Source organism: Gymnodraco acuticeps, unplaced genomic scaffold (assembly GCF_902827175.1).
Source record: "Gymnodraco acuticeps unplaced genomic scaffold, fGymAcu1.1, whole genome shotgun sequence".
NCBI lineage: Eukaryota > Metazoa > Chordata > Actinopteri > Perciformes > Bathydraconidae > Gymnodraco > Gymnodraco acuticeps.
Genome location: NW_022989800.1, coordinates 1624596 through 1651595, shown reverse-complemented (window position 1 = coordinate 1651595; position 27000 = coordinate 1624596). Strand labels below are relative to the sequence as shown.

General features: G+C 42.3%; 1 protein-coding gene across 2 annotated transcripts in view; it reads left to right on the top strand.

Moving 5' to 3' along the window:
• The window catches only part of xpo1b (exportin 1 (CRM1 homolog, yeast) b), a 36245-nt gene extending 11564 nt beyond the window's left edge, over positions 1-24681 (top strand). For both annotated transcript variants that reach the window (XM_034225055.1, XM_034225047.1), the window contains exons 7-25: positions 5380-5561; positions 6193-6241; positions 6357-6476; positions 6671-6799; positions 6879-7037; positions 8657-8854; positions 9348-9486; positions 10149-10330; positions 12276-12432; positions 12549-12712; positions 13469-13603; positions 13710-13893; positions 16433-16539; positions 16901-17095; positions 20313-20481; positions 20668-20802; positions 21748-21904; positions 22111-22207; positions 23291-24681. In XM_034225055.1, coding sequence (XP_034080946.1) covers positions 5380-5561; positions 6193-6241; positions 6357-6476; positions 6671-6799; positions 6879-7037; positions 8657-8854; positions 9348-9486; positions 10149-10330; positions 12276-12432; positions 12549-12712; positions 13469-13603; positions 13710-13893; positions 16433-16539; positions 16901-17095; positions 20313-20481; positions 20668-20802; positions 21748-21904; positions 22111-22207; positions 23291-23437 — 2805 coding nt within the window. In that variant the 3' untranslated portion in view covers positions 23438-24681. The remainder of the gene's footprint in view (positions 1-5379; positions 5562-6192; positions 6242-6356; positions 6477-6670; positions 6800-6878; positions 7038-8656; positions 8855-9347; positions 9487-10148; positions 10331-12275; positions 12433-12548; positions 12713-13468; positions 13604-13709; positions 13894-16432; positions 16540-16900; positions 17096-20312; positions 20482-20667; positions 20803-21747; positions 21905-22110; positions 22208-23290) is intronic.
• The last annotated feature ends 2319 nt before the right edge of the window (positions 24682-27000 follow it).

The window sequence follows — 27000 nt, the reverse complement described above, 5'->3', positions numbered from 1 at the left end:
ATTTTATTTTTTTAATTATAAATAAACTGTGAACTTTTATGCTACGATGTATGTGATGTCAGAACAAAAAAAATAAATCGCAGGCGCCATGCTACGTCAAATAAATGCATGTGTCTGTTGTGATTTGTGATTCGTCCCCATATAGACCAATCACAGCGTCACACTCTGCCGCCTATTCTGGATTTGTTTATTGTGCATTCTGTAGACTCCCATTTCTGTTTGAATTACAAAATGGACATCAAAAATTGGCTTAAAAGGTCTAAGGATTTATTAAAACGAAATAGCGATGAAAGAACTGCAGCCGATGATGCTGCTGGCGACCCTGCACCTGCCGTTGCAGCAGCACGCCTTAATGTCACAAGCTTGACCTCGGCAAACCCCGGGGTTGAGTTAGCGATGATCTTGGGGTTAATAAACCCAACCAGGTGAAGCTGGATCGTTATCCAGGGAGATTGTTTTCAGGAAAGAAGCGCACTTTTGCCGCTGCATGGTACACAACAGACCATGGCTTGAAGATTTGTTAAAAGCAGACGCAGCCTTTTGATTCCCCTGTAGACAGTTTAAAGTGAATACGTCTTCATCTGATGCGGCTTTTACTGTCAAAGGTTTTTGCGACTGGAAACACGCATTACAGACTGATAAAAGACTGCTAAGGCATGCCGCATCAAAAGAACACATTTCATGTGAGAGTTTGTGGAGAGAGACAGATACGCGAGGAAACAAATAAGGAAATTAGAACTTTGGTGCAGATCAGATGGCACGGAGCCGTTATTACGTGTCAGCTGTCGTTGATATTATAGCTTTTTTAGCTGTCAACCAACTCCCTCTCAGAGGTGACTCGATTCACTCCACAGCATGTCCGAGTGCAGTGCATAGGAATATAAACCATGCCCAAGGCGGGCTAAACAGTTCAACGTCTCCGTCTCTACTATTTCTCTCCGAGTGCAGCGATGAGGAAGCTGCCATCCGTAACCAGTGTGCCTTGCTCGTGATTTACCAGTGTCTGTGCTGCCACGCACACAATGTTTCAAAGTGGTTGCTACGTTGACCTTTATTTGTGTATGTTTGCGATAAGTGTGCGTCTTTGCGCAATGCCGTTGGCCTTGCTGTTTGATATATATTGTGCCGCAGGCCCGCAGCACGTGACGGTTTTGTGTGCCCTCCCATGAAAATCATATGCCCTCCCTTTAGATTTGTTCTGGCGCCGGGTCTGTACTTAAGGCAAACTAAAAGCTCTAAATGAGTGAGTTCATGATAATGTAATTGGTGTGGATTATGGATTAATGGCTCATCTTTAGCCATAGTGAGAAATCTGATGATTATCGTGGAAAAACATATTAGTCTATACACAGGGGCGGATCTAGAAAAATATTCATGGGGTGGCAAGAGTGTGGCAGGAGAATTTCAGGGGTGGCATCCCCTGGCAGAAGTATATGCTGATTTAATCGCAGTCATATCAATCAAGGTTAACTTGGAAAGGCACAATATTGATATTTTAACTCAATAACATTAGGTGACATTATTGTGGCACATCAGTAAAGCCTTACATATAAATATATAAGGTGGCAGACATCATTTAATGAATTTTAACTGGACAATAACTGAATGAGTTTGTCTCACTCTTAGACCAGCAGGGGTACCAAATCTATGCAGACTGCTGCAATAAGTACATTCATTAACTGTCTCATCGATGTTTGTCTCTATGAATATGATAATATTAACAATCATATCATTCCTATCAGCTCTCAATCACTGTTATGATTCACATATTCAGTGTTATTATTAAATAAACTATATTTTTTGGAGGAGATCATTTAGTTCCTCAAGATGCTTGCTCACCCTCCTTCAAATTTGAAAGACAAGTAATTACTATCATATATCAAAAGAATCAAAAGAACAGTTCAGCGCCCCACGACTTCATTGCAAACAGTTACAACCTTGACTTTACATCAGAAAGAACAAACATTAAAGAAGTGACTAACTGCATCAGTTAGGGTTAAAAAACATGTATTCAGCTAAAACATATACATCGCTGCAGTTATTATCCAGTGGAAAGCCCTTACCTACTGGCCTAGTTACATCAAAGTGGTTACTTTTTGTTGGCTGGGCAGTGAAGTTTTACACACCGTCTTATTTGACTTTCTCAGGACTTAAAACAGTTTTTTGGGGGCAGAACCCCACAAAGAAGAAACATATTATACACACGTAAGGTCATCATCTTAACAGTTTATTATTCTCATCGACTCATCCGTGAGCAGAGCATCAAGTTGGCATGCCTATAACAGCTGAATGTGGCGATTACCATCTTGATCAGCAAAACGCCTCACAAACTTATTAAGATTTAAAGCTATGGTGCGTTTTGATTCAATGCTGAGTACAGCCAAACTTGACAGGCTCTTCTCTGTCATTGTAGACCGCAAACAGTGGCGGCTCCAGAGTATTTTTGTTGGGTAATCCATGGTAGGGCTAACCCATACAGCGGTGGGGCTCAAGTCAGTATTTGCGATGTAATTACATACACGCTCCCCTTGACAGTGAAACGCCACGTGTGAGGTTTAGATTATTTCCCTGTCCCAACCCAAATTGAACTGTATGAAATAAAAAGGCACATTTGTCTTGTAGTAAATAAAAAGAGATTTTTTGAAATACTAACATAAAATACACATTCTGGTACTCTCTTGAGAAGAAAAATAAATAAATCTATTACTACACGACATATTTAAAAAAATGAATGGTATTTTGTTTTTTTTTTACTTTGTTCTGAAAGCTGAACCTGCTGCTCCTCACAGAGAGAAGAGGGAAGAGGCTGTGAATGACTTTACATTGTGGATAAGGGTGGATAGCCCCCATTGTTCTGTGTGTCAAAATGAAAGACAGCCCACACACCTATCAATCATCAAACCGTGGGGTCTTATTTCATTACGTGTTGATTTCTATCAACACGTAATGTTGTATCGATGTATCGGGACTTCCTGCAACAACACCACGCCGTTATCGTGATTCTGATTGGCCAGAAGACATTATCAAAGATGTTCTATTGAGAAGACGATCACTACGTGACAAAAGTTTTCAAAACCGTTTCTAGTCTTCAGTATTTCCAGACAAGTGGCTACTGAAATCAATCTTACTAACTGCTGTCTGTGCAATTGACTCCGCGCGAGTTGGCGGACTTTATTTTGCTTACTTTAACATCATTTTTCATGATGGGGCTAAGCCATTTCTTGGTATGGCTGTAGCCTACCCCAGCCATACCCTGGCACCGCCACTGACCGCAAATACCTCATTCCTTCCGTCTACTTGGATCCGAAATGCTTCTCGTTTTGCGCTGTCCCCCGTTCAAATGAAATCGCCGCCAATCATATTTCCACGCTCGTTCCAGGGCCGGGGGATGGGTTGCAAGGCTCGCGTCTTGTGCTGCATTCACTTGCACTTGGACATTAGAGATTTTCTCTCATAAATGTCCGATGAGCCACAACTTTTTTTTCAAAACAAAGCTGCCAACCGGGGTGGCAGCTGGGGTGGCAAGGCATTTTTCTAAGGTGGCAGTTGCCACCCCGTGCCACCCTGTAGAACCGCCACTGTCTATACACCACATAGTTTTTTAGCAATCTGTATGTGTAACACAACACTGTACGTACGGTTCATAAAACAAAGTAATGGACGCTGACAATCTGTTGTTTGAGCATCTTACTGCTGCCTCAATTCTCCCCTCATCTTTTGCAAGGATACTTTTAACCTCAAGATGTCACAATTAATCTAGTCTGACGAACACTTTTCCAGGTCAGCTAAGCTAAAATTGCATATTAATTCTCTTTGAATGTCTCAGGCCATGCAGCGGATGTTTATAAATTGTAGCTGTAGCTTCGTGATCGAAAAGAGGATCACAACAAATGGAGAATCAACAGTGTATTATGTTTAAATAAACATAAAATAATATCTCAAGTCATTATTGATAAAGCTATTTTTAAATCTGCTCGGAGGTTATCAGCAATAACGGATAAGTCCAGAACAACATATTGTATAACAAGTCGTTTCAGGCATGATTGTACCTTTACTCCACAAACGCTGAGTCGTTTAAACGCTGGGTCGTAGGAATGAGCGGTTCACTGCTGTGTGCCGTCGGATCAACAAATTAGTGCAGACTTCTTCAGGTCCTTGCTGTGAGTCATTGAGATGTTTATCAGAAAGTCTTGAGTCGGAAAGATTTGACCACCGGATGTATTGGAAAGGATGCACAAAGATGGCTGTTTCAACTGATACCATTCCCTGATTCTTATGGCTGTTTCCAACAAGATCATTTCCCATTTTTGTATTTAAAATAAATATTGATATTGATTGCCTGTAGTTTATGCTTGTTGTTCTGAGTGATAAAAAGGTATAGATAAATATATAGAGAGCAAATATGGATGATTTAAAGTTTCATAGCTCTGACCTAACCAAATATAACTGTCAGTAGCTTACCTGGCAAAATGAGAAGGTGCATTTAATTATCGGAATAATACACAATAGTATACATTTCAGTGCATTCTGCTCATCTGTGTCCACACTGGTGTGTGTGTGTGTGTGTGTGTGTGTGTGTGTGTGTGTGTGTGTGTGTGTGTGTGTGTGTGTGTGTGTGTGTGTGTGTGTGTGTGTGTGTGTGTGTGTGTGTGTGTGTGTGTGTGTGTGTGTGTGTGTGTGTGTGTGTGTGTGTGTGTGTGTGTGTGTGTGTGTGTGTGTGTGTGTGTGTGTGTGTGTGTGTGTGTGTGTGTGTGTGTGTGTGTGTGTGTGTGTGTGTGTGTGTGTGTGGTGTGTGTGTGTGTGTGTGTGTGTGTGTGTGTGTGTGTGTGTGTGTGTGTGTGTGTGTGTGTGTGTGTGTGTGTGTGTGTGTGTGTGTGTGTGTGTGTGTGTGTGTGTGTGTGTGTGTGTGTGTGTGTGTGTGTGTGTGTGTGTGTGTGTGTGTGTGTGTGTGTGTGTGTGTGTGTGTGTGTGTGTGTGTGTGGGGTACATTCCCATGAGGGAGACAGCCATTGGCTCACTGGCTACATGAGTGACTTTGCATTAATGTCAGTGAGACTGAGTCACTGCTTGCGTCAGCTGAGCTCATGTTTTGGCCCTCGGGACTGTAGAGCTCCAGATTCCACACTCGTCCCCAGGAGACTGTGATTCAGATGTTTGTGCACGGGGTGTTTGTAGTAGTAGAGGGTTGCTTGTAAATATGTGATTTCGTTAACACGCTTTAACATTCTGACTGTTTACTCATGAATGATCAAAGTGTAAATCAGAAACTGGGGCACATGCCTGACTTGGGACTGAAAGGGTTGTTATTTTTAGTAGAGTCACAGTAGCAAATGTCACAGTTACACCAACATACTGCATGTGTATGCCCCGTGTATATAGATCCTGAAGCAGGAGTGGCCCAAGCACTGGCCCACCTTCATCAGCGACATTGTCGGGGCGAGTCGCACGAGCGAGAGCCTCTGTCAGAACAACATGGTCATCCTCAAGCTGCTCAGCGAAGAGGTCTTTGATTTCTCCAGCGGCCAGATGACCCAGGTCAAGGCAAAGCATCTAAAAGACAGGTCAGCATGATGATCATCACACACCTCCGGAAGCATAATCATCTTATCTGTTTTGTTGTCAAAAACCTACATTAGGGTCTATGTATTAGACCAAACCACCATAATATCATAATAACCTTCAAGAATACAGAGTGAGTGTTTCCAAGATTTTTTTTTGTAATGGAATATCACTATACATAACTTTATACATTCAACATTTATAGCTTTTTTTGCCAAATGTAAGACTACATTCTATTCCAGCACTTGCAGAACATCGTAAACTAGAAAGGCTGATATCCGTTGTGTTTTATTGCATTCACCTTGACTGAACATCAGAATACATTCATACATTTAATGGAGAACAGAAGACCTTCAGGTGAAATAAGATCCGCCCTATTTTACCAAGAAAATGTCACTTTTAACGACAGTGACCACAAGAAATGTGTCAGGATATGTCAGATTTAGCCCCGCAAATGACAAAATGTCCTCCGTACTCCATAACTCCGATTGCAACTAGACACTCGTTTTACAAGAAATGAAGGGGAGTTCATTTGAGAGAGAGATTCTGCCTAAGTGCAGGCAGATCTATAAAATGTCAGAATGTGTTAAATGCAGACAGTATTTTTTACTAATTTGTATTTCTTTCTTTCAGCATGTGCAACGAGTTCTCCCAGATATTCCAGCTGTGCCAGTTTGTTATGGTAGGCAAATCTTCATATCCTAATTTTTTTTGCATCGCTGTACAATAATTTAACATTGCTTACCGAGTAGTGTTTGTCCTTCACCTGTTTGTCGTCTTATTGGTTTGCACCTTAGGAAAATTCCCAGAATGCCCCTCTGGTCCACGCCACTCTGGAGACCCTCCTACGTTTTCTCAACTGGATTCCTCTTGGGTACATCTTTGAAACCAAACTGATCAGCACATTGGTGTATAAGGTATGTTCACAGATGCACACGACTCATTCAAGGACTTTAGACTGATCCAAAATGAATTTTATGGAAAACCATATTACTGACCTCTTAACAGTTTTATAGCAAGCAAGCTTAAAAATACTGCCAAATCAAGTTATATACACACACTAATAATCAATAAATCCTTTACTAACCATCTGTTTCTTATGATTTTACAGTTCTTGAACGTGCCCATGTTTCGCAACGTGACTCTGAAGTGCCTCACAGAGATTGCCGGTGTGAGCGTGAGTCAGTACGAGGAGCAGTTTGTCACACTCTTCACCTTGACCATGTGTCAACTCAAACAGGTGCGTAAGGCTCAGATAGGGCAATGGTCACATTCTCATTTCTTGTTGTAAACATGCTAAAGAAACTATTTTGATTTAGATGCTGCCTCTGAATACTAACATTCGTCTGGCCTACGCCAACGGGAAAGACGACGAGCAGAACTTCATCCAGAACCTCAGTCTGTTCCTCTGTACGTTCCTGAAGGAGCACGGGCAGCTCATCGAGAAGCGGCTCAACCTCCGAGAAACATTAATGGAGGTAAGAGAGAATACTGTCGGACACAAGGACACTGTTCAACAGATGTACAGGAAGAATAAGAGAAGAACATTGTCTATATAAAGAATGAACAAATACGTTTCATGTAGAGTGTTGGAAGAAGCTCTGAGATATTGTACTTAAGTACATGTATCAACGCTAGAGTGACATTACCCCATTTGGGAATCATTAAAAATGTTTGGATTATAATACTGATATATTAATGTGTTCATCACTTTAATTTTGCACTTGCTAATGGTGGAATTTATTTAAATTATTTTATATAAAGCTGGGTAGCCTTTCCTATAATAATATATAATAATTAGTGCTGTCAAAATTATCGCGTTAACGGCGGTAATTAATTTTTTGAATTAATTGCGTTAAAATATTTAACGCATTTAACGCATGTGCAGAATGGCCCGCCCCATACATGCCACCAGTGGCAGCGCCAGGGTATGGCTGGGGTAGGCTACACCCATACCAAGAAATGGCTTAGCCCCACCATGAAAAATGATGTTAAAGTAAGCAAAATAAAGTCCGCCAACTCACGCGGAGTAAATTGCACAGACAGCAGTTAGTAAGATTGATTTCAGTAGCCACGGTTTTGAAAACTTTTGTCACGTAGTGATCGTCTTCTCAATAGAACATCTTTGATAACGGCGTGGTGTTGTTGCAGGAAGTCCCGACGGAGAATACTTTCGCTGTAGTAGGCTACAGGGGTGCACATAACTGGTACGCAGGTTATGTGCGTAATCTGAAATGCGTACCGTCACTTATGTCACAAAGCGCATTTGCGTACCGACGTACTTGTGAAGCTTTTCCAGAAGGCGGTTAGATCACCGGACGACAGAGTCGGTCTCCGTGTGCACAGACAGGGCTGCTGTTAACGTCGGTCTGTACAACGGAATTGTGCCAAAACTACGCCAACCGGCTGCGGAGGGAGACTCCCCCCCCTTCACTGGAGAACTGCGCTAAAACAGCTGATCACAACGTTCACACTCTGTGGTCACGAAGTACTCCACTAGCCGCCGCCGCCGCCCCTCTGTCGACTTTCCTGAAGTACTCCCCCGTTGATAGAAATCAACACGTAATGAATTAAGACCCCACGGTTTGATGATTGATAGGTGTGTGGGTTGTCTTTCATTTTGACACGCAGAAAAATGTTATAATAAACATAGATAATGTATGTGAAATGGATATATCCGCCTTCTGTCATTTATCTTTCCATTCCCACAACAATATACATAAATAAATGGCATATTTTGGACATAGTTCGAATGGTGATTAATCATGATTAATTAATTTTTAAGCTGTGATTAATCTGATTAAAATTTTTAATCGTTTGACAGCCCTTATAATAATGTATTATTTTATTAATTTCTTGTGTTTATAATCTGAGTCTGCAAGGTAGCTAGTAATTTAAACTATGAAATACACATAGTGTAAAATGACTCAATAGTACAAAAGTAGCATCAATCAAATGTCAAAACGCCAAATGTGTATTTAACTACAGAACATAAATGTATGAAGTAGATGTACTATATCTCTCGAACTATCTGTCTATCCATACCACTGTATAGAGCACAGCCTCCATTGTCTAATTGTCCCCCCCCCTCTCCCAGGCCCTCCACTACATGCTGCTGGTGTCGGAGGTGGAGGAGACTGAGATCTTTAAAATTTGTCTCGAGTATTGGAACCACTTGGCTGCTGAGCTGTACAGAGAGAGTCCCTTCTCCACGTCCACGTCCCCCCTGCTCTCCGGCAACCAGCACTTTGACGTGCCCCCTCGCAGACAGCTCTACCTGCCTGTACTCTCCAAGGTACCACACACAGACAATTACACTCTGTTTGAATCCTTGATGTAATAATGAATGCATAGTTAGGATGTCAAATATTTTAGAATGTGCACTGTTGAATTTATGAAAGCAATGCATCTTTAAAGAAATAATGATTTTCTGACGCGTTGGAGGTGGTGCAGCAATGAAGTGTTTCGAGGTGCAGAAATGTTTTAGTAGAGTCTCAGCTCGCAGTCATACCAAGAATCAGTTGGCACTGGTTAAGCAACAGGTGGCTGCCAAACTGCTGCCAAAAGACTTTCTAGTCACAACGTTGCTAAACTTGTTTTCCATTTGGTGTCAATATTTTACCTTATTTTACAACACATAGTGTATGGTGTGTGTATAAAAAGAGACACACATATCATGGTTTGAATGTTAAAGGATCATATACAATGACATGTGTGCGTATGTGTGAGCGCAGTGGCTCTGTTCCTCCATGTGTGTACGTGCTGACAGATGTTATTTCTTGTGACAGGTGCGTCTGCTTATGGTAAGTCGGATGGCCAAGCCGGAGGAGGTGTTGGTGGTGGAGAACGACCAGGGAGAGGTGGTCAGAGAGTTCATGAAGGACACCGACTCCATCAACCTCTACAAGAACATGAGGGAAACTCTGGGTATGCACTGTTTAAATTAATGTGGTTCCTGTATGGCTTTTCATTCAAATCCATTCTAGTACATTTAGCATTGATTGTGCAAAAAAGGATTCCTTGTCGTTTTTATTATTTAATGCTTTGATATTGTTAGCACTGCAAGCTGGCAGTCATACAATAAAATATTGTGCTTCCTTAAGATAACATGTGGAATTGTCACTTACATTAACTGTCATTGACACTGAACCCCAAATTGCTCCTGAAGGCACCACAAGTCTATTTAAATGAGATTAGGTTAGATGATGAGCAGTTTGGCACTTTGTTTGGCAGCCCTGTGTGTTAATGATTAAAATTAGCATGTGAAGTAGATGTGCTAAGGCGTCAAAGACACAAGGCGCTATTCGAAAGTACATTCACAACATTTTTTTTTTTTTTAAAGAAGAGCAATACATATTTTGGCAATGTCAATGCAAGGCAATGGAGGATGTGAGAACATCTTTATAGTATCTGTATACCATGCAACACAGAGACATATATTGATCAGTTTCACTCAGCATTCCACTGTTTCTGCTCAAACCTTTTTTTTCAGGTTCAAACATTGTTTTAGCTGCAGAGAGATGTGCTTGTGGCTTTAAGTTCATTCACACAGTGATAATACTAATATGTTGTCCTCTGCCATCCTGCAGTGTACCTCACTCATCTGGACTATGCAGACACAGAGCGCATCATGACAGAGAAGCTGCACAACCAGGTGAACGGCACAGAGTGGTCCTGGAAGAACCTCAACACGCTGTGCTGGGCCATCGGCTCCATCAGCGGGGCCATGCACGAGGAGGACGAGAAGAGGTTCCTGGTCACTGTCATCAAGGTACACAGAAACCTCAACCTACCACAACTTTAACAACTATAAGTGTGTTTATATAGGTCAATATCACCAATTACACTGTCGTCCTTAGAATTTAGACAAGACAAAACTCCTTAAAGAAACCCTGTAGTTATGCAGGGGAGGAATCCCTCATCCAAGAAACAGAAAAGCTGAATATATGTCTTGTGAACAGAAAAAACTATATAATGAAATGAAAACATAAACAATCAATGAATGTGTTCATAAAGTTTTAGGTAATAAATACTGTAAATGAGTAAAAACTGACTTAAAAAATGCTCACAACTACGATTTAAAATACAAAATCAACTAGGGATGCACGATATTGGTTTTTTGAAACCGATACCGATAACTTCCTGCTTCTCAAGACCGATACCGATAACCGATAATAATATAATATATATATATATATATTAAATGTACCTGTAGTTTTTGCACACCTGGTGGTAAAAAAAACACTAGTAGTGAGCAAATGACATGAGCATTAAATTATGAACAAACCCTGGGGTCGTCTCTGGCAAACTTCTTGCCTTTTTCAAAAGCCTAGTCGATAGGTAAAAGCCCCGGTGCCTTTGTAGCTGGCTTTGGATTCGCCACTAGTTTAACAGCGCAGGCGTCTTCGTACGCTTTTAACACACCATCGTAGCGATGGCGATGTTTCAGGTGACTAATCAGGTTGGAAGTATTATAGCTTGTTGCCTTTTTCCCTCCTCGTGGAACAATACAAATAGCAAGCGAACTATCTAACTCTGAAACTTTGAAATAGTCCCATACTACCGACGACATGTTTGTTTACTGTCCTGGCTTCACGGCCGCACACCATTTACGTCACAGCCAGGCATGAGTGAGGGAGCGCTGGATTTGTGAAAAACTCCCCTCTTCCTAAACCACTAATACCACAGTACTGGCAAAAGACTACTGCAACTCCCTCCTGGCTGGTCTACCTGCATGTGCCATCCGACCTCTGCAGCTCATCCAGAATGCAGCGGCTCGTCTGGTCTTCAACCTTCCTACATTTTCCCACACCACTCCGCTCCTCCGCTCCCTTCACTGGCTTCCGGTAACTGCTAGAATCCACTTCAAGACACTGGTACTTGCTTACCATGCTGCGAATGGATCTGGCCCTTCCTACATCCAGGACATGGTTAAACCGTACACCCCAGCGCGTGCACTACGCTCTGCATCAGCCAAACGACTCGCTGCGCCCTCGCTGCGAGGGGGACCCAAGTTCCCATCGGCAAAAACACGTGGGTTTGCTGTCCTGGCTCCAAGATGGTGGAATGAGCTCCCCATTGATGTCAGGACAGCAGATAGCTTGCACATCTTCCGGCGCAGACTGAAAACTCATCTCTTTCGACTCCACTTCGAGCGATAGAACTATTAACAAAGCACTTTTATACTAATAAAGGACTGGATTATCTAAAGCCAGTTGAGTAGCACTTGAAATGTTTGGCTCTATGAAACCTGATGTACTTATATGATTCTGTTTTCTTCAAGGTTGTGTCTTCCTGGTCGAATGTACTTATTGTAAGTCGCTTTGGATAAAAGCGTCAGCTAAATGCAATGTAATGTAATAATGTAAAAAACGGGAGGAGCCGAGGGAAAAACAAGCGCCCCTCATCCAAATCCACCCACACTGCAGTATTTTTTTCTTTTTTTTACCCCAAAAATATATTGTATATTATCGGGGCTATTAATACTTTTATCGGGTTTATCAGGATGAAGTCATAATTCCTAATATCGGACCGATAATTATCGGGCCGATAATTATCGTGCACCACTAAAATCAACATTTAAAGCTGTTTTAAAAAAAATCTATATAGCATTGCAGTTTTTCCATTTCTGCTCTGGTCATGTGGTCACTCTGATGTTAAAGAATCGTTCACACCATTGTGTCGAACACTGAACGCTGACTGTGTCTTCGTTTCAGGATCTCCTGGGTCTTTGCGAGCAGAAGAGAGGGAAGGACAACAAGGCCATCATCGCCTCCAACATCATGTACATCGTCGGCCAGTATCCTCGCTTCCTCAGAGCACACTGGAAGTTCCTCAAAACCGTCGTCAACAAACTCTTTGAGTTCATGCATGGTGAGAGATTTGGGAAACATGCATTGGTTTTAAAACGTGGTTCAATGAATACCACCGTTTTAATTAGGTAATTTAAATGCAACATTATATCCCCCTTCATGCTCTTTCTCCTTCAGAGACCCATGACGGAGTTCAGGACATGGCCTGTGACACGTTCATTAAAATCGCCCAGAAGTGCCGGCGCCACTTTATCCAGGTGCAGGTGGGAGAGGTGATGCCCTTTATCGACGAGATCCTCAACAACATCAACACCATCATCTGCGACCTTCAGCCTCAGCAGGTCAGCATTTTTATCTCTACAGTTCTGCTCGAAAATGAGTAAGGGGTGCAGCGAGGGGGTCATTAATGAGAAAAGAACCCAGACAGATGAGCAGAGATTCCTTTCTTACTAATGAATGGCTAAATGCACATTATCCTGCTAAATTCACTTAGTAAATAAACCGATTTCACTTACAATATGACATTTCAACAACGGCAACATAACTTAAAATGTCCGCAGCACTGATCAAGGTTTTGTTCTCCAGACCTGTACCGAAAGTCCAAAAGTCTGTTCCCATGCCACGTTACCTTTATTGCTTACTCTCCGGTCTTTCTTCGTCTGTTCATTTCTCTGTCGTCCAGCCTTCTGTCTTTTATCCTCTTTCCTTTCTTTTTGGGTTGTTATTCTTGATCTTGTTCTCTTTTGCTTGTCCTTACTGAGGACAGTTCAGCGGTCAAAAGTGTTATTCACATAGAAACTTAAAAAAGTTTTGCATTGTGTTTTCTGATAGAGTATCAGACAGGAAACAGTTTTTATCTTAGCAACAACTGACCTTACATTGACCAAACTTCTTTCTGTGGATTGATATGATGCTGTCTTAAGTTCAAAGCGTCAGCGTTAGCAACAGTCTGCTATCCCTTGTAGCCGTCTGCTATCAGTAAATAGCTGACCTCTGAATATCCATATTGACCAATCAGAATTGAGTATACTGTGTATAAATTCTATTATTCGTTCAATCAGGTGTTAATGTTGACAATTGTCCCCGTTTCTGTCCAGGTGCACACGTTCTACGAGGCAGTAGGTTATATGATCGGAGCCCAGACAGATCAGACAGTTCAGGAGCACCTGATAGAAAAATACATGCTGCTTCCAAACCAGGTGTGGGACAGCATCATCCAGCAGGCCACCAAGGTAAGAGACCCTCACACTACCACATGCTGAAGTTTAACTAATGAACCAATCTATTTATCTATGATAGACAAAGAAGAAGAGTGTGTTAATCATCTCTCCTCCTCAGAACGTGGACATCCTGAAGGACCCGGAGACTGTGAAGCAGCTGGGCAGCATCCTGAAGACCAACGTGCGGGCCTGTAAGGCCGTGGGACACCCCTTCGTCATCCAGCTGGGGCGGATCTACCTGGACATGCTCAACGTCTACAAGTGCCTGAGTGAGAACATCTCAGCCGCCATTCAGACAAATGGTAAGGGAGATGTGTCTTTGGGATCATGCAGCAGACTAACAACATGCGTGTGGATTCATCTTGTTGTGTTTGTTCCACAATGTTGCATGATAGCTGATAAGCCTTGCTGAAACTCACCTTTATTTTCATTACCAATTCATCTATGGATCAAATTTTAAAGATATATTTTGGGCCAGAGAGACACAGTGGTGAATTTTGAACCAGGGCAAATGTTATTATTATTCTGTCAATCACTAATGGTTGCAGCTTTAGTGAAGGGGCCCTTTCATGCTTTTTGGGGTTTTCCCTTTCCTGTAGTGTGTTATATATCCTCAAACGCGTCCACTGGACTATGTAACAGTCGCACTTCTATTGGCTAGCGCTCGACAGCATTGTACGTGATAGGCAAAGGGCGGGACATATCTAAGCGGTTGACCAATCACAACAGAGCTGGCCAGCTAACCAATCAGAGCAGACTGGGCTCTGGTTTCAGACAGAGGGTGAAAATAGGTGCTGCAGCACAGGCAGTATGAGAACAATAAAGAGCTTTTTGAACATTACAGCATGGAGTAGGGCTGTGCAATTAATCGTATTTTAATCGCGATTACGATTATGGCTTGCGACGATTATGAAAACAGCATAATTGGCAAAATACGATTATTTAGCTGGGTGCGCTTTCGCCCCTCCCTAAAAGCCCACTCGGCCACGTGGGAGTGACATGTGTTGTGAGTGTTCAGCGCGAGCGAAGATGTCAGAACAAGAGCAGCAACTCGTTAAAAAGAAGGGTAAAACTATTTCCACTATTTGCAAGTACTTTGCCATTACATTTCACATCGCTAAAGATATGTGCCCAGTTAGCACTGTTAGCAACCAGGGCTTTAAGCAACTTGTCAACACGTTGGACAAGCGTTACGCGATGCCGTCTCGGTATTATTTCAGCAGGTCTGCGCTGCCTGCACTATATGACAAATGCCGTGGGGAAGTTGAGAGAGATGTGGCTTCAGCTGACTACTTTGCTACCACAACAGACCTATGGTCTAGCCCAGGGGTGCCCAACCAGTCGATCGCGAGATGTGTCTAAAAATAGAACAACAATATTCTGTTTTATCGTTAATGTCCTGTAACATAATCTTCCTGTGCCAGAATAATGCACTTGAACGCATCAAAGCTTTGTGATTGGCCGGCGTCACCGCTGTGTCGGGGCGTGGCTGAGGGTCTTCAGTACAGGTGGCAATATCGTCACCTCCCTGCGCTCATCTCTGAAACCAGACCATGTAAACAGGCTGGTGTTTCTAGCGAACAATCTTTAAGAGATGACATGAGCAGCCCTACCAGCATTTGCCATGGTGGCCTAAACATTTTTATTTGGTCTTAAATTGTAGTTCAACATTTATTTCCTGTTACTTCTGGACCATGACGGTTGGCCAGCCTTCAACGTTTAACTGAGTGGAATATGTTGAATATGTTTTACCAAAATGTTGGCTCTATGTTAAGGAGTTTTCAGTAGGTTGTGACCGTGCACTGCAACATGTTTTATTTTTCCCTTTTACTTTGTTATTTTTTCACACAGTAGCATTTTAGTATTTTGTCATTTATTATTGGCATCTTGTTTGTTAGCCTGTCTGCTTTTTGTCTTCTTGCATGCGCCTGTTCTGGTGACTCATCTCTGAGTCTTTCTGTGTCTGAATGAAAGAGTGTGAGGTCTGTCGGTAATGATCAAGGATTTCTGCACTTGCATTCGCTGCTTATTCAGAGTAGGGATACAAATGGTGATATGGGCAGGACATGCTTAACTAAATATTTTAGAGGTTAAACATGTAGGTCAGCTTGTCTTTGATCAACCGTTTTCCAGAGGAAGACAGGGTATGACATTTATAGAAGTACAGTGCCGTGCAGAGGGCTTTCCAAAAGAAAGCAAAACAAGTAGTTTGTGATCCCCACACCTCATAAAACATCACTAATGCACAAACAGTTTTTGTGATGTCATACCTTAAGTTTATGATAGGGCTGTTGTCTATTTTGAGATCATTCAGTAAATTATATACCAGTTAAAAAATCAAGAAAAGTCCAAATTGATGCAAAAATACTGTAAATCTAATATTACCGTTTGGCACGACTGGGTGTTATATCAATAATGTGATAATTAGACTAGATGTATATTTGGATATTTTGAGATTTCATGATTTTAAAGACTGTCATGTGACAATTTTCTAAACTTACCAGACTGTTCTTGTCATGAAAAGTCTTATAGTGTTACAATTGTGTGAAATGGTCAACACTACAATATTAAATAGGAGATATAAAAAATGTGATATTTGTTTTTTCCATAGAGCCAACAGTTTTGAGATTTGTAACATTCTTTACAATAGCCTCAATGTCGTTACAGTTTATATATAGCAGAAGAAACAATGGTACGCAAACATTTTCACTGATCAACCAATGAGCATTTATCTGAAGCACAGGCCTGTAAATGTTGCAGAACCTATACTTACTTCCTCACAACAAAATGATAAGACAAAGTGTGTGTGCCTTCAATATGTGTGTCCTGTGTGTGTTGCAGGTGAGATGGTGACGAAGCAGCCCTTGATCCGGAGCATGAGGACAGTGAAGCGGGAGACTCTGAAACTGATCTCAGGCTGGGTCAGCCGATCAAACGACCCCCAGATGGTGAGAGACGTGGAGGCACATCACCTGAAGTTTATCTATCCTGAGGAACAAAAAGCCCTTTTTTGGGTTTTTACTCCGGTGTCCTCGGGAGACACTACACTCTGTGGCAATCAATGAAACGGTTGACAGTAGAACTAATCCAGTTGGTATTTTTAGATCAAAAGATTTTATGTGGCACACTCCGTGCCCTCGGCTCTGCTTTTATCTGCATATTCATCTTGAAGCAGAGTTAATAGACATGCAAAAATTGTATTTGCACCTTACTTGTCAGAACTGAGCCTTTAAAAAGTCTCACTTAAATGTGAGTGGAGTGGGCGCTCCTGTTTTGTTCTCCCTGCTGATCCTTCCTGTTGTTCTGCAGGTCGGCGAGAACTTTGTTCCTCCGCTGCTGGACGCCGTCCTCATCGATTACCAACGCAACGTCCCCGCTGCTCGGGAGCCCGAGGTCCTCAGCACCATGGCAACCATTGTAAACAAGCTGGGCGGACACATCACCAGTGAGATCCCACAGATCTTCGATGCCGTCTTCGAGTGCACCCTAAACATGATCAACAAGGTGAGACCCCCCCCTCAGTGGTTTACTGTAGGATATGTGGTTATCGCTATTTAAAAATGTTGTGTTTTTGTTTCCCATAATCTGCTTGAATAAGAATCTATAGCAGTTATCAAGAAAACAAACACTTCAGCATTGTATCTAGCAGTTTAATTTGCACATAGATAAGCAATCTAGATCATGTGGCCTTCACTGCAGTCTGTTAATCACAGCGCTGTATTGGACTGATATATTAATGCACTCTGACAGTATGGGCTACTGTCAGTAGAAGACTGTATTTTAAATATCTATAAACTCAATGAGCAGCATACAGGATGGGTTGATTATAGTCATATACTTCCTGTAAATATATATTCCATTTTCCCAGTGTTTTACATATATTTCAGGCCAATATATACAAGTCTCAAACTAAAGGGTTGTTCCATCCTACAGAGAGTTTATTGGAATTTGCAGTACTCTTGGTCGGAGGGTTCGCCTGCAGCCGCTCCTCTCGTGGGTGTGGAGATGTTCAGGGGATCTGTGATGTTTGTGTGAAACTTGTATGAACTGCTTATGGGAGAAAAAAAAGTGGGTGCAGCTTGAAAATGTCAGTCATGAAAGTTTCTCAACTACTCGTTGGTTTCATCTCTAAGAAACAACGAGGGAAACTAGTCGGAGCCTGCAGAGCGCCTGAACGTTTCCTAGAAAAACAACCGTGGCAGGGCTGGGTTAATCCACTAGGGGAGCCTGGGGGGGGGGAATATGCTTTGGACCTGTTGTATGGATCTGAAACCTGTTTCTTATTACGCTTAGTTGAGCTGCACAATTAATGAAATATTATTTTTTATGTTGTCTTCCTACTACAAATGAACATGATGGACTGCGGTATTCCCTCATAGATAACTGCAATTTAAAGGTCCCACGACATGCTTTTCCGGTCATTACCTGTCCCCTTGTGTATTATGTAGCTTTTTCTGCATGTGAACGGTCTGCAGAGTCACAATCCCTCAAAGTACACCCTGTAGGGCAGGGGTGGGGAACCTTTTTCCTCTCAAGGGCCATTTAAATGTTTTCAACATCCTCCGAGGGCCGTACAAATTATTGACCTCTGCTTAAAAATCACAGCACATTCATTTGGCCTTTCTTTCATGCTGTGCAAAGAAAAGCAACCTCTTAATCCAGATATCTTGCCATGACTCGCGCATGCATTCATGTGCACGGTGTGGCATGACCACCAAACATTTTTTTTTTAAATATTGAAGTTGAAAGCATCAATCTGGTGCACTTTGAGAGCAAAATGAAGAGATCTATGGAAACATCTCTCAACACCCAGATGAAACAGAACTGTAAGCAGATTTACTTTTTCTTTATGGATATTTGACAAATCACTCTCCTTTCAAACTGTATTCTTCTTTATTAATAACAACTTTTTGTTACTGTCATATAGTATTTTATACCTGTTTACTTTATTCTCTTGTTTTTTGATAACTATAATGATCATATAAAGATGTGCCTTTACCTCACTGGTTGGAGAAAAAGCTTCTTATATTTGTTAGCATAGCTAGCTAACCAGATGCTAATAACAACAAAGTTATTGACTGTATGACAGATGAACAGATCGCCACTGGGCTTTCAACTAAAGACACAGACACGCAAAAACTGCAGCATGTGTACGGACTTATGGGTACTGCAATTTTTTTAAGTCCCGGAGTGGCGTTCTGGTGCTCTCCGTCAGAACTGCACCCCTGTCAGACGAGACATATACCACGTGATGACACATTAGGCTCGTGTTGTGTTCAAGGACCATGACCGTTGCCAGGAAAAACAGGCACTCGCTTGTTTAATTATTTTGCGGTCTAGATTTCTTTCATTTTTTTCTTTTTTGCGTGTGTTTATAAATTACCTCGAGGGCCAAACCAAATGGTCTCGCGTGCCGTATACGGCCCGGGGGCCGGAGGTTCCCCACCCCTGCTGTAGGGAGTAAAACTCTAACACAGAAAAGACCTGTCTATACTGCCCCAGAACGCCTCGTTGGAGATTTTTTTTTTTCCATTTGTTTCTTCCTGGGTATGGTGACGTAACCATAGCCAAATGGACCAATTGGTCCAAATGGACCAATCCGCTATTACGTTACGTCCGCGGATTTCTCAACCTGAGACGGCGGGACGCGGCGAGGCTGTGAGTCTGTGTGTGAGCACACACACAGACTCACAGCAAGGCCGCGGGTGTGTGCTCGGGCTGGTTTCAGGCTGGGTTTCGCTGTGTCTCGCTGTCTCGCCGACCCCACGCAGCAACCAGGAAACCACACCAGTAACCCAGCTCACATTGTCCCCTCCTCACAGCAGCGAGCCCCGCAACGTCCCACCAACACGGCACCCAGACCCCACGCAGCATTCTCATCTGTTTGTCATTTTTTGGTTGCTAACGCCATTGTAAAACATAATCACTGATGTTCCGCTGTAACGGTGATGGACTCATCAGAACAGAGTGGGCGAGCTGACCAATCAGAGCACAGTGGACTCACAGGGAGGGGAGGGCAGGAGTTCCAACAAGCCGTTTAGGACAGAGAGTGAATACACATACTATACAGAGATGCTGTATGAGAAACCAATGTGATTTTGGAACATTGAACAATGTAAATCTATTCTCGTAGACCTCAACAATGGAATTATGATCAGTAGAAATGGCTAAGACATGGGACCTTTAAATCAAGCACTTCCAAAACTAATGTCCGGCCACCAGGGGGCGGTTTCCATGTTTGGGCTTCAAACAAGTGGAGCTGTGATGCCGCTTGGTGCCTCTGAAAAACATTTCTAAATGTTGTGGTTGCAGATTAATTTAGTGTTACTTTATTTGAACCAACTGCTCTTCGTTCTGTTTTACTCTCCTACTCTAAAGTGAACAATAACCCTATTTAAAGCTTTGTTTTATAGAGAGATGTGTTAATGAGCAGCCCCGCAGGGAAGTAAAAGCAGTGCTCTGTTTTTTAAAAGTGCTATTAAATTAAACCTAAAATGAATGAATAATCTCAATATTGCCAAAAATGATTGTGATTATCATTTTAGCCATAATCGTGCACGCCTATTGTTTTCTAAATGAAGTGGAAAGCAATATCTTAATTTCACGATTTGAATATATGATATTAACCACAGCCCTTAATTTAAGTAATGCAAAACCAGACTGGACAAACTGTTGTGTTATATTGAAGTACTAAAACATGTGTATTGTGTATTTCACGCAGAACTTTGAGGAGTTCCCGGAGCACAGGACTCACTTCTTCTACTTACTCCAAGCGGTGAACTCTCACTGCTTCCCTGCATTCCTCGCCATTCCCCCCGCACAGTTCAAGCTGGTGCTGGACTCCATCATCTGGGCCTTCAAACACACCATGAGGAACGTGGCTGACACTGGTAAGGCTCTCACACACACACACAACACACACACACACACACACACACACACACACACACACACACACACACACACACACACACACACACACACACACATATTAATGTTCTTATCGAGCATGAATTCTGTGTTTCTGTGAGAAAGTTTGAACTGCAGGAAGCTGAAGTGTCTCTCCTCTCCTCCAGGTCTGCAGATCCTGTACACGCTGCTGCAGAACGTGGCCCAGGAGGAGGCGGCCGCGCAGAGCTTCTACCAGACGTACTTCTGTGACATCCTGCAGCACATCTTCTCCGTGGTCACCGACACGTCACACACCGCCGGTGAGTTGTCCCTGTTTATCGAATTTCGACTGGAAAAATCAGTTAAAGTCTGACAAAATGAAATCTCTCCGGTCATAATGAAAATAATTCCCCCCAAGCACATTTTGGAGTGTAATACAATTAGGCTGAATACAGGAGTCAGTAGCAGCCGCTCTAAATGATGCCACAGTGCAAGTCTCTGCAGAACAGAATCAAAACAGCGCTGGATTTTAAACCGGCAGCACAATTTAATTAAAATGTTATGAGCCACACAGGCCTACATGCAGTTTTGGTTTGTTCACAAATAGTTTTTTTCAGTTTTTTATTTTATGAGTACATGTAGGCCTGAAGCTGAGGGGATTTATTTGTTAGACTTCCGACGTTGGCTTGCATTATTAATATTTATAAAATAGTTTGCACTATGCAAGAGTCTATTTAAAGCTCTCTTTTAAATCAAAGTTTAATCTACATGATGACCTGACGATGTCATTTTGATATGGGCTTCCTATCAGTTCTTTTCAAGCTCAATAATAAACACAGATAATATTTATGCAGGATTTCTCCGACACGTGAACTAGGCTAAACTGTTTGGAAAAAACAACTTGCAATCATTCTTCTCATTATTATTGAAATATACCAAAGTTATCAGAGTATTTTTTTTATTTCCGTACCAATCGAGGAAATATTATTTATAATTTGAAGACGTGTCTTTAGCACCACAAGACTTAATTCAAAATAATATTGACACTTTGCCTTTTTATTTAGCCTGAAATAAATATTGTGGCTCCTGCTATTTGAATATTGCCTTTCCGATTATAATTCAAAGAATTGTGCAGCGCTGACGTCGGAACGTAAACGCTGGTTCACACTCTTCATCTGAGGAGAACATTGGGATATGAACGGCTTATAGAGATGAATAATGTAAGCTCCTTTAGTAAAGGCTGTGTGTCGGTGTGTGTCCTGCAGGCCTCACCATGCACGCCTCCATCCTGGCCTACATGTTCAACCTGGTGGAGGAGGGGAAGATCACCACGGTGCTGAACCCCAGCAGCCCCAACAACCAGGGCTTCATCCAGGAGTACGTGGCCAACCTGCTGAAGACCGCCTTCCCCCACCTACAGGAGTGAGCACACACACACACACACACACACACACACACACACACACACTCTCTCTCTCTCTCTCTCATCTCTCCTCTCTCGTCTCTCTCCTCTCGCTCTCTCTCTCATTCGTCTCTTCTCTCTCTCCTCGGCTCTTCCTCGTCTCTCTCTCTCTCTCTGCTGCAGGAAAATGCACGTTAGCTAACCTCCTTGTGTGTTTGTTTGTTAGTGCGCAGGTGAAGGTGTTTGTGACGGGGCTGTTCAGCCTGAACCAGGATATCCCCGCCTTCAAGGAGCACCTCAGGGACTTCCTCGTGCAGATCAAGGTGAGGACGTCAAAGGATTGGGATAGAGCAACCAGATCTCGTTTTGGTTTTATATTCTTTAAATTATTTCATGTTTTCTCACATCCTTTTTTACATCAAAAAGTTTATAAACATTGTTTGACAGTTTGCTTGACAAGGGTTTACAATCATTTTAAGATTTGACACTTCAATTCAACAAACACTACAAATAACCAATGTATATCAAAATAAAACTAAACACCAGTTATACCAAGATCACCTTATTAAGGAATATTTATTTAGTCCAATATACATAGAAAAATATTTTTTTCTGTTCATCTGTCTCATTGTTAAAAAAGACATCATGCAGCGTACTGTACATACAGCCTGCTCCTCTATTGGTAGAAGCACTACATATAGAAAGCCAGTGGTTATATCCCGTATTAATCTAACGATTCATATTCTAATGGTCTACCCATGTGTACGTTTTCTTCTGAGGTAACATGAAGTGCACAGACTGCAGCTCTGGTTATCAGGATCTTAGCTGCTTAGCGGATGTTTCCAGAAATAACATGTTGGAATAAAAAGTGCGTATGATGGGTACAGGAGAGCGGTCAGTGTCTCCTGAGTTGATGGCTATTTTCCAGGAGAACAGATCTTTAAGATTTAGTCTGGATAAGGACTCAAATAATGGTTTAATTGATTTAGAATTAGCCAATAATAAAACATGTAGCTTATTATTGAATTTATTGATGAAAATAATAAATAAAATACACAAACAATTACAAATACTTTACAGCGCAGGAAGATTCTACTCTCAACCTAAAAAAGCCTTAACCTACAAAACCACAAGATTTAATATACAACAAATATGAAGTCAATACTGATGGCAAACTATTTGAATAACATCTAATAAAAACAACAATAAATGCATTCATTGGCCTCTGGGAGTTCTGACATTTATTAGACTGACTTATCACTTAATTGTCAAAAGAATTGCTCATGGGAATATGTTGCAGGTGTTTTGCACTAGGATGAGTGGGTATAACAAATAGATCATTGGAGGTGTAATCTGTCTTTAAAGCGCTAACCACTTCCTGTCTCTCTCTCTTCTCCCCGCTGCAGGAGTTTGCGGGCGAGGACACCACGGACCTGTTCCTGGAGGAGAGGGAGGCGTCGCTGCGGCAGGCCCAGGAGGAGAAGCACAAGATCCAGATGTCGGTGCCGGGCATCCTGAACCCTCACGAGATCCCCGAGGAGATGTGCGACTGAGCGCCGGCTCCACAGGACTGTACAGTACTCCCAACAACAAACAAACAAACCCTCACCACAGCAAACACAACAAAACCCAAGAGAGGCACTTGAGCTCTGCGGAGCACCGCCCCCCCCCCCCCCCCCCCCCCTCTGCGGAGCACCGCCCCATCGGATGTTTGTTGACCAAAACAATGCCAACAATATGTAAATGATTACCGCGTCACCCTGTGGCCCTTTTTACATAATCAGCGTTTTCTATGGAGACTTTTTGTGTAATATCTTTCCAGAACTGTTAATCTGCGCTTCTGTTCCGTCGGTCTCTGGCCCATCCCAAGACCTGTTGTAACCGTTAGACACCTTAACCTTTTTGTTCCCTTCACCTCCCATGTTCTCTTCCCCCCCCCCCTCCCCTTTTCCCCATATATTTGTTTATATATAAATACATTATATATACAGTCCAAGCAGGGTTTTTCGTTAAAAACGGCATACGCGTCAAGTCGACTTCTAGACCTGTGATGTGACAGACAGGAAGTGGAGGCCCTCGCACCGCTTGTTTGGTGCCCCACGGCCTTGTGGGAGAATGTGAACGGATAATGAATGAAGGCGGAAAGGTGCGGCTCCATGTGTCGGCATCTGTTGCTCTCCAGGTGTGCTTCACCTAAAAGAGAAAGTGTTTGGGAGGGAGGAGTTTTTTTAGGGAAAGCAAACGGAATATGTGCATATCATCCCAATTGTATAGCATCTTTAATACCATGGGAACATTTTTTTTCATTTTTTTGTTGTGGGTGTGTGCGCGTGTGTGCTGTCGCCTAGTCGACATCAGCGTTTTGTTTTCCTCTAAGAGGATTGTTGCTTCATTATGGGATGTTTTAAGGAAGTGCGGAGGTATTTATGGGTTCTTAATTGGTTGCATCTTTATAACAACTCCTGTTTAACTCAGATGGCTTTTGAGATTTTGAATTGTACTAATTTAGATTGTTTACCATAAAGTAGTGCTTCAAGACACTACACTTTAGAGCAAAAGGAAAAAATAAACTGGGTTTACATTTCATTTTTGCATTTATCAGTTGTACCTGTTTTGAGTTCAAGATAAAAAACAAAAGGCTTTTTTGTCCTGAGGGCGAATGAACTGCCAACGAGTTAATTAGGAAAAGAATGTATAAATCCAAATAAGTACCCAATCTCTGATGGCAAATTTCCCTTCTCAAGGTGTTACATTTGTTGTGAACTTTTTGAACTGATTAAAGTTGAGAATTTTATAACCCCGCCTTTGCTCTCATTCCTTCATTCCACAGAGATTATTTTTCAATACTACATTGAAAACGAAAGCAATTTTAAGACTTTTGTACCGGATATTAGAACTCTGCTCATTTTGGGGTTTCATATTTGTATTCTGTGGCTCTACTGTGACATATTTACAAAAAGCTCTTTGTCTCATACTGTGCTGCAGCACCTCTTTTCACCCAATGGAACCGTGAGTGTTACGTAGTGATGTCATTATGTTACTGAAGTAAACAAAGGAGTCCAATGGAGGCGTTTCAGAAAAGGGGGGGGGGGGGGGGAGAAACTCCATCTGGAGAGAACTTGGGGATTTTAAGCTGTGCAGACCATTTACAATACAGGAAAGAGAAAACCCAAAAAGCACAATAGGGCCTCATTAAGTTTTGAAAATGTGGAATTTTCACCTGAGATTGAGATAGAATTACCCACACATACTGAGCATGAAGCTCTAGTTGAGAGTAAATGAAAGCCCCTCCATGAACAGCACTGACACTTCTTGATCCAGACTCACACCTGCACGGCTGAGACCATCCCATAAATCATAAAAGGAAAGGTGGTTAATGATGATGGATGTACTCCTGAGGCATGGGGTCATTTCCGCTCAGACATATTTGGCCCCCGGGTGGCTGTGTGTAAGCGGAGCCCGTCACTAATCCCTGTTAACATGCTGCTATTGCATTACAGGTTATGATGATGCTCTGCCTCTGAAAGCTAAAACCCCCGACTGACAGAGAGGAAGCGGGACTCTCATTCCACCTCAGTGTACACGTTACTGTGTAGTGGGTTCAGGAGGTTCAGGCTTTATCTGTCAGACACAGCTACAGTGTAGTTGTGCAATACATACAAAACATCTTGAGTGTGGAAGAGTATTTTGTTATCATTAAGCAGTTTAAGAATATGGTCAAACTTTCAGCAAATACATATTTAACTCCTGCCTGGCTCCTATAATATGTTGTCGTATTGAGAACTTTACTGTAACTACCTTCACCTTTGTGGGAACCATTCTGTCATGATATTCAGTGTTGGGACTAACGCGTTACAGTAACGCGTTACTGTAACGTCGTTATTTTTGACAGTAACTAGTACTCTAACGCAGTACTTTTAAAAATCAGTAACTCAGTTACCGTTACTACATGGTGCGTTACTCCGTTAGTTTTTTTTATATAGTCAACAGCCAGGCGAACAGAGATGAGTACTGTACGTACAGTACTTGAGTAAATGTACTTAGATACTTCCTGTGTCACATGTGGAGACGGGCTGTGGGCGTGTTTGTGTTGTTTACTAACAAGACTATCATGGCGGCGGCGGAGCTCAAGTCTAGTTTCTCCACCTGGAGATATTCTCACTATTTCACTTTTGTCGAGCACAAAGAAAAGAACGTTTTAGTTAAATGTAAGTTGTGTCTTGGCGGGTCAAATAGCCTATCTACTGCCCAAACCAGTAATTCAAATCTCTTAAAACATCTGCAAAAACAACATGCTGGGACGAAGCTAGTAGCTAAGACCACAGAGACTCATCCAACGCCACTCCACCTCCACCTAAGCAACAGCGGCTGGATTTTAACCAAAGGACTGTTATCCAGGGAAAAGTCGATAAAGCCATTGCACGGTATGTTGTAGAACACATGCAGACAGGGCCGTATCCAGGATTTCCTAAATACCGAGGTCCAAACATGTTAGGGGGTTCGGGGGATACACCCCGAGATTTTTAGGATTTTCATGATCTAGTTGGGTGCTTTTTCAGTCCTGTGGGGGGTCACACATTGGATAATATATTGATTTCAAATCATGTCAGTGGGCTGACAATGTCAGCATCAATTATTTTTGAAAGTGTAATACATAAGAATCAGTTGATTGCAGAGATGGGGACTCGAGTCTGTGACTCGGACTCGAGTCGCACTTAAGTCGCACACACAGAGACTTCAGACTTGACTTGGACTCCTGCTCAAAAGACTTCGGACTCGACTTGGACTCGTGTTTTGGGACTCGTGAACAATCATTGTGTTTTCTATTTTTGGCGTATTAAAGGTGGGGTAGGTAAATTTGAGAAACCGGCTCGAGATCGCTAGAATTTGAAAATACACAACCGGAGAAAATCTGCCACTTCCTCACAGAGCCCCTCCTCCAACACACACGAACGCGCACATGACCAATGAGGGCACGAGATACGTTTGTGCCCCGATGGAAGGCTGACAGGCAGGTAGGCCATCCAGTTACTTTAGCCGGGCCGGCTATCGGGATGTTAAGAGCGTTCCATGGAATATAACAAAAAGTGTATCTCGAGCCGGTTTCTCAAAGTTA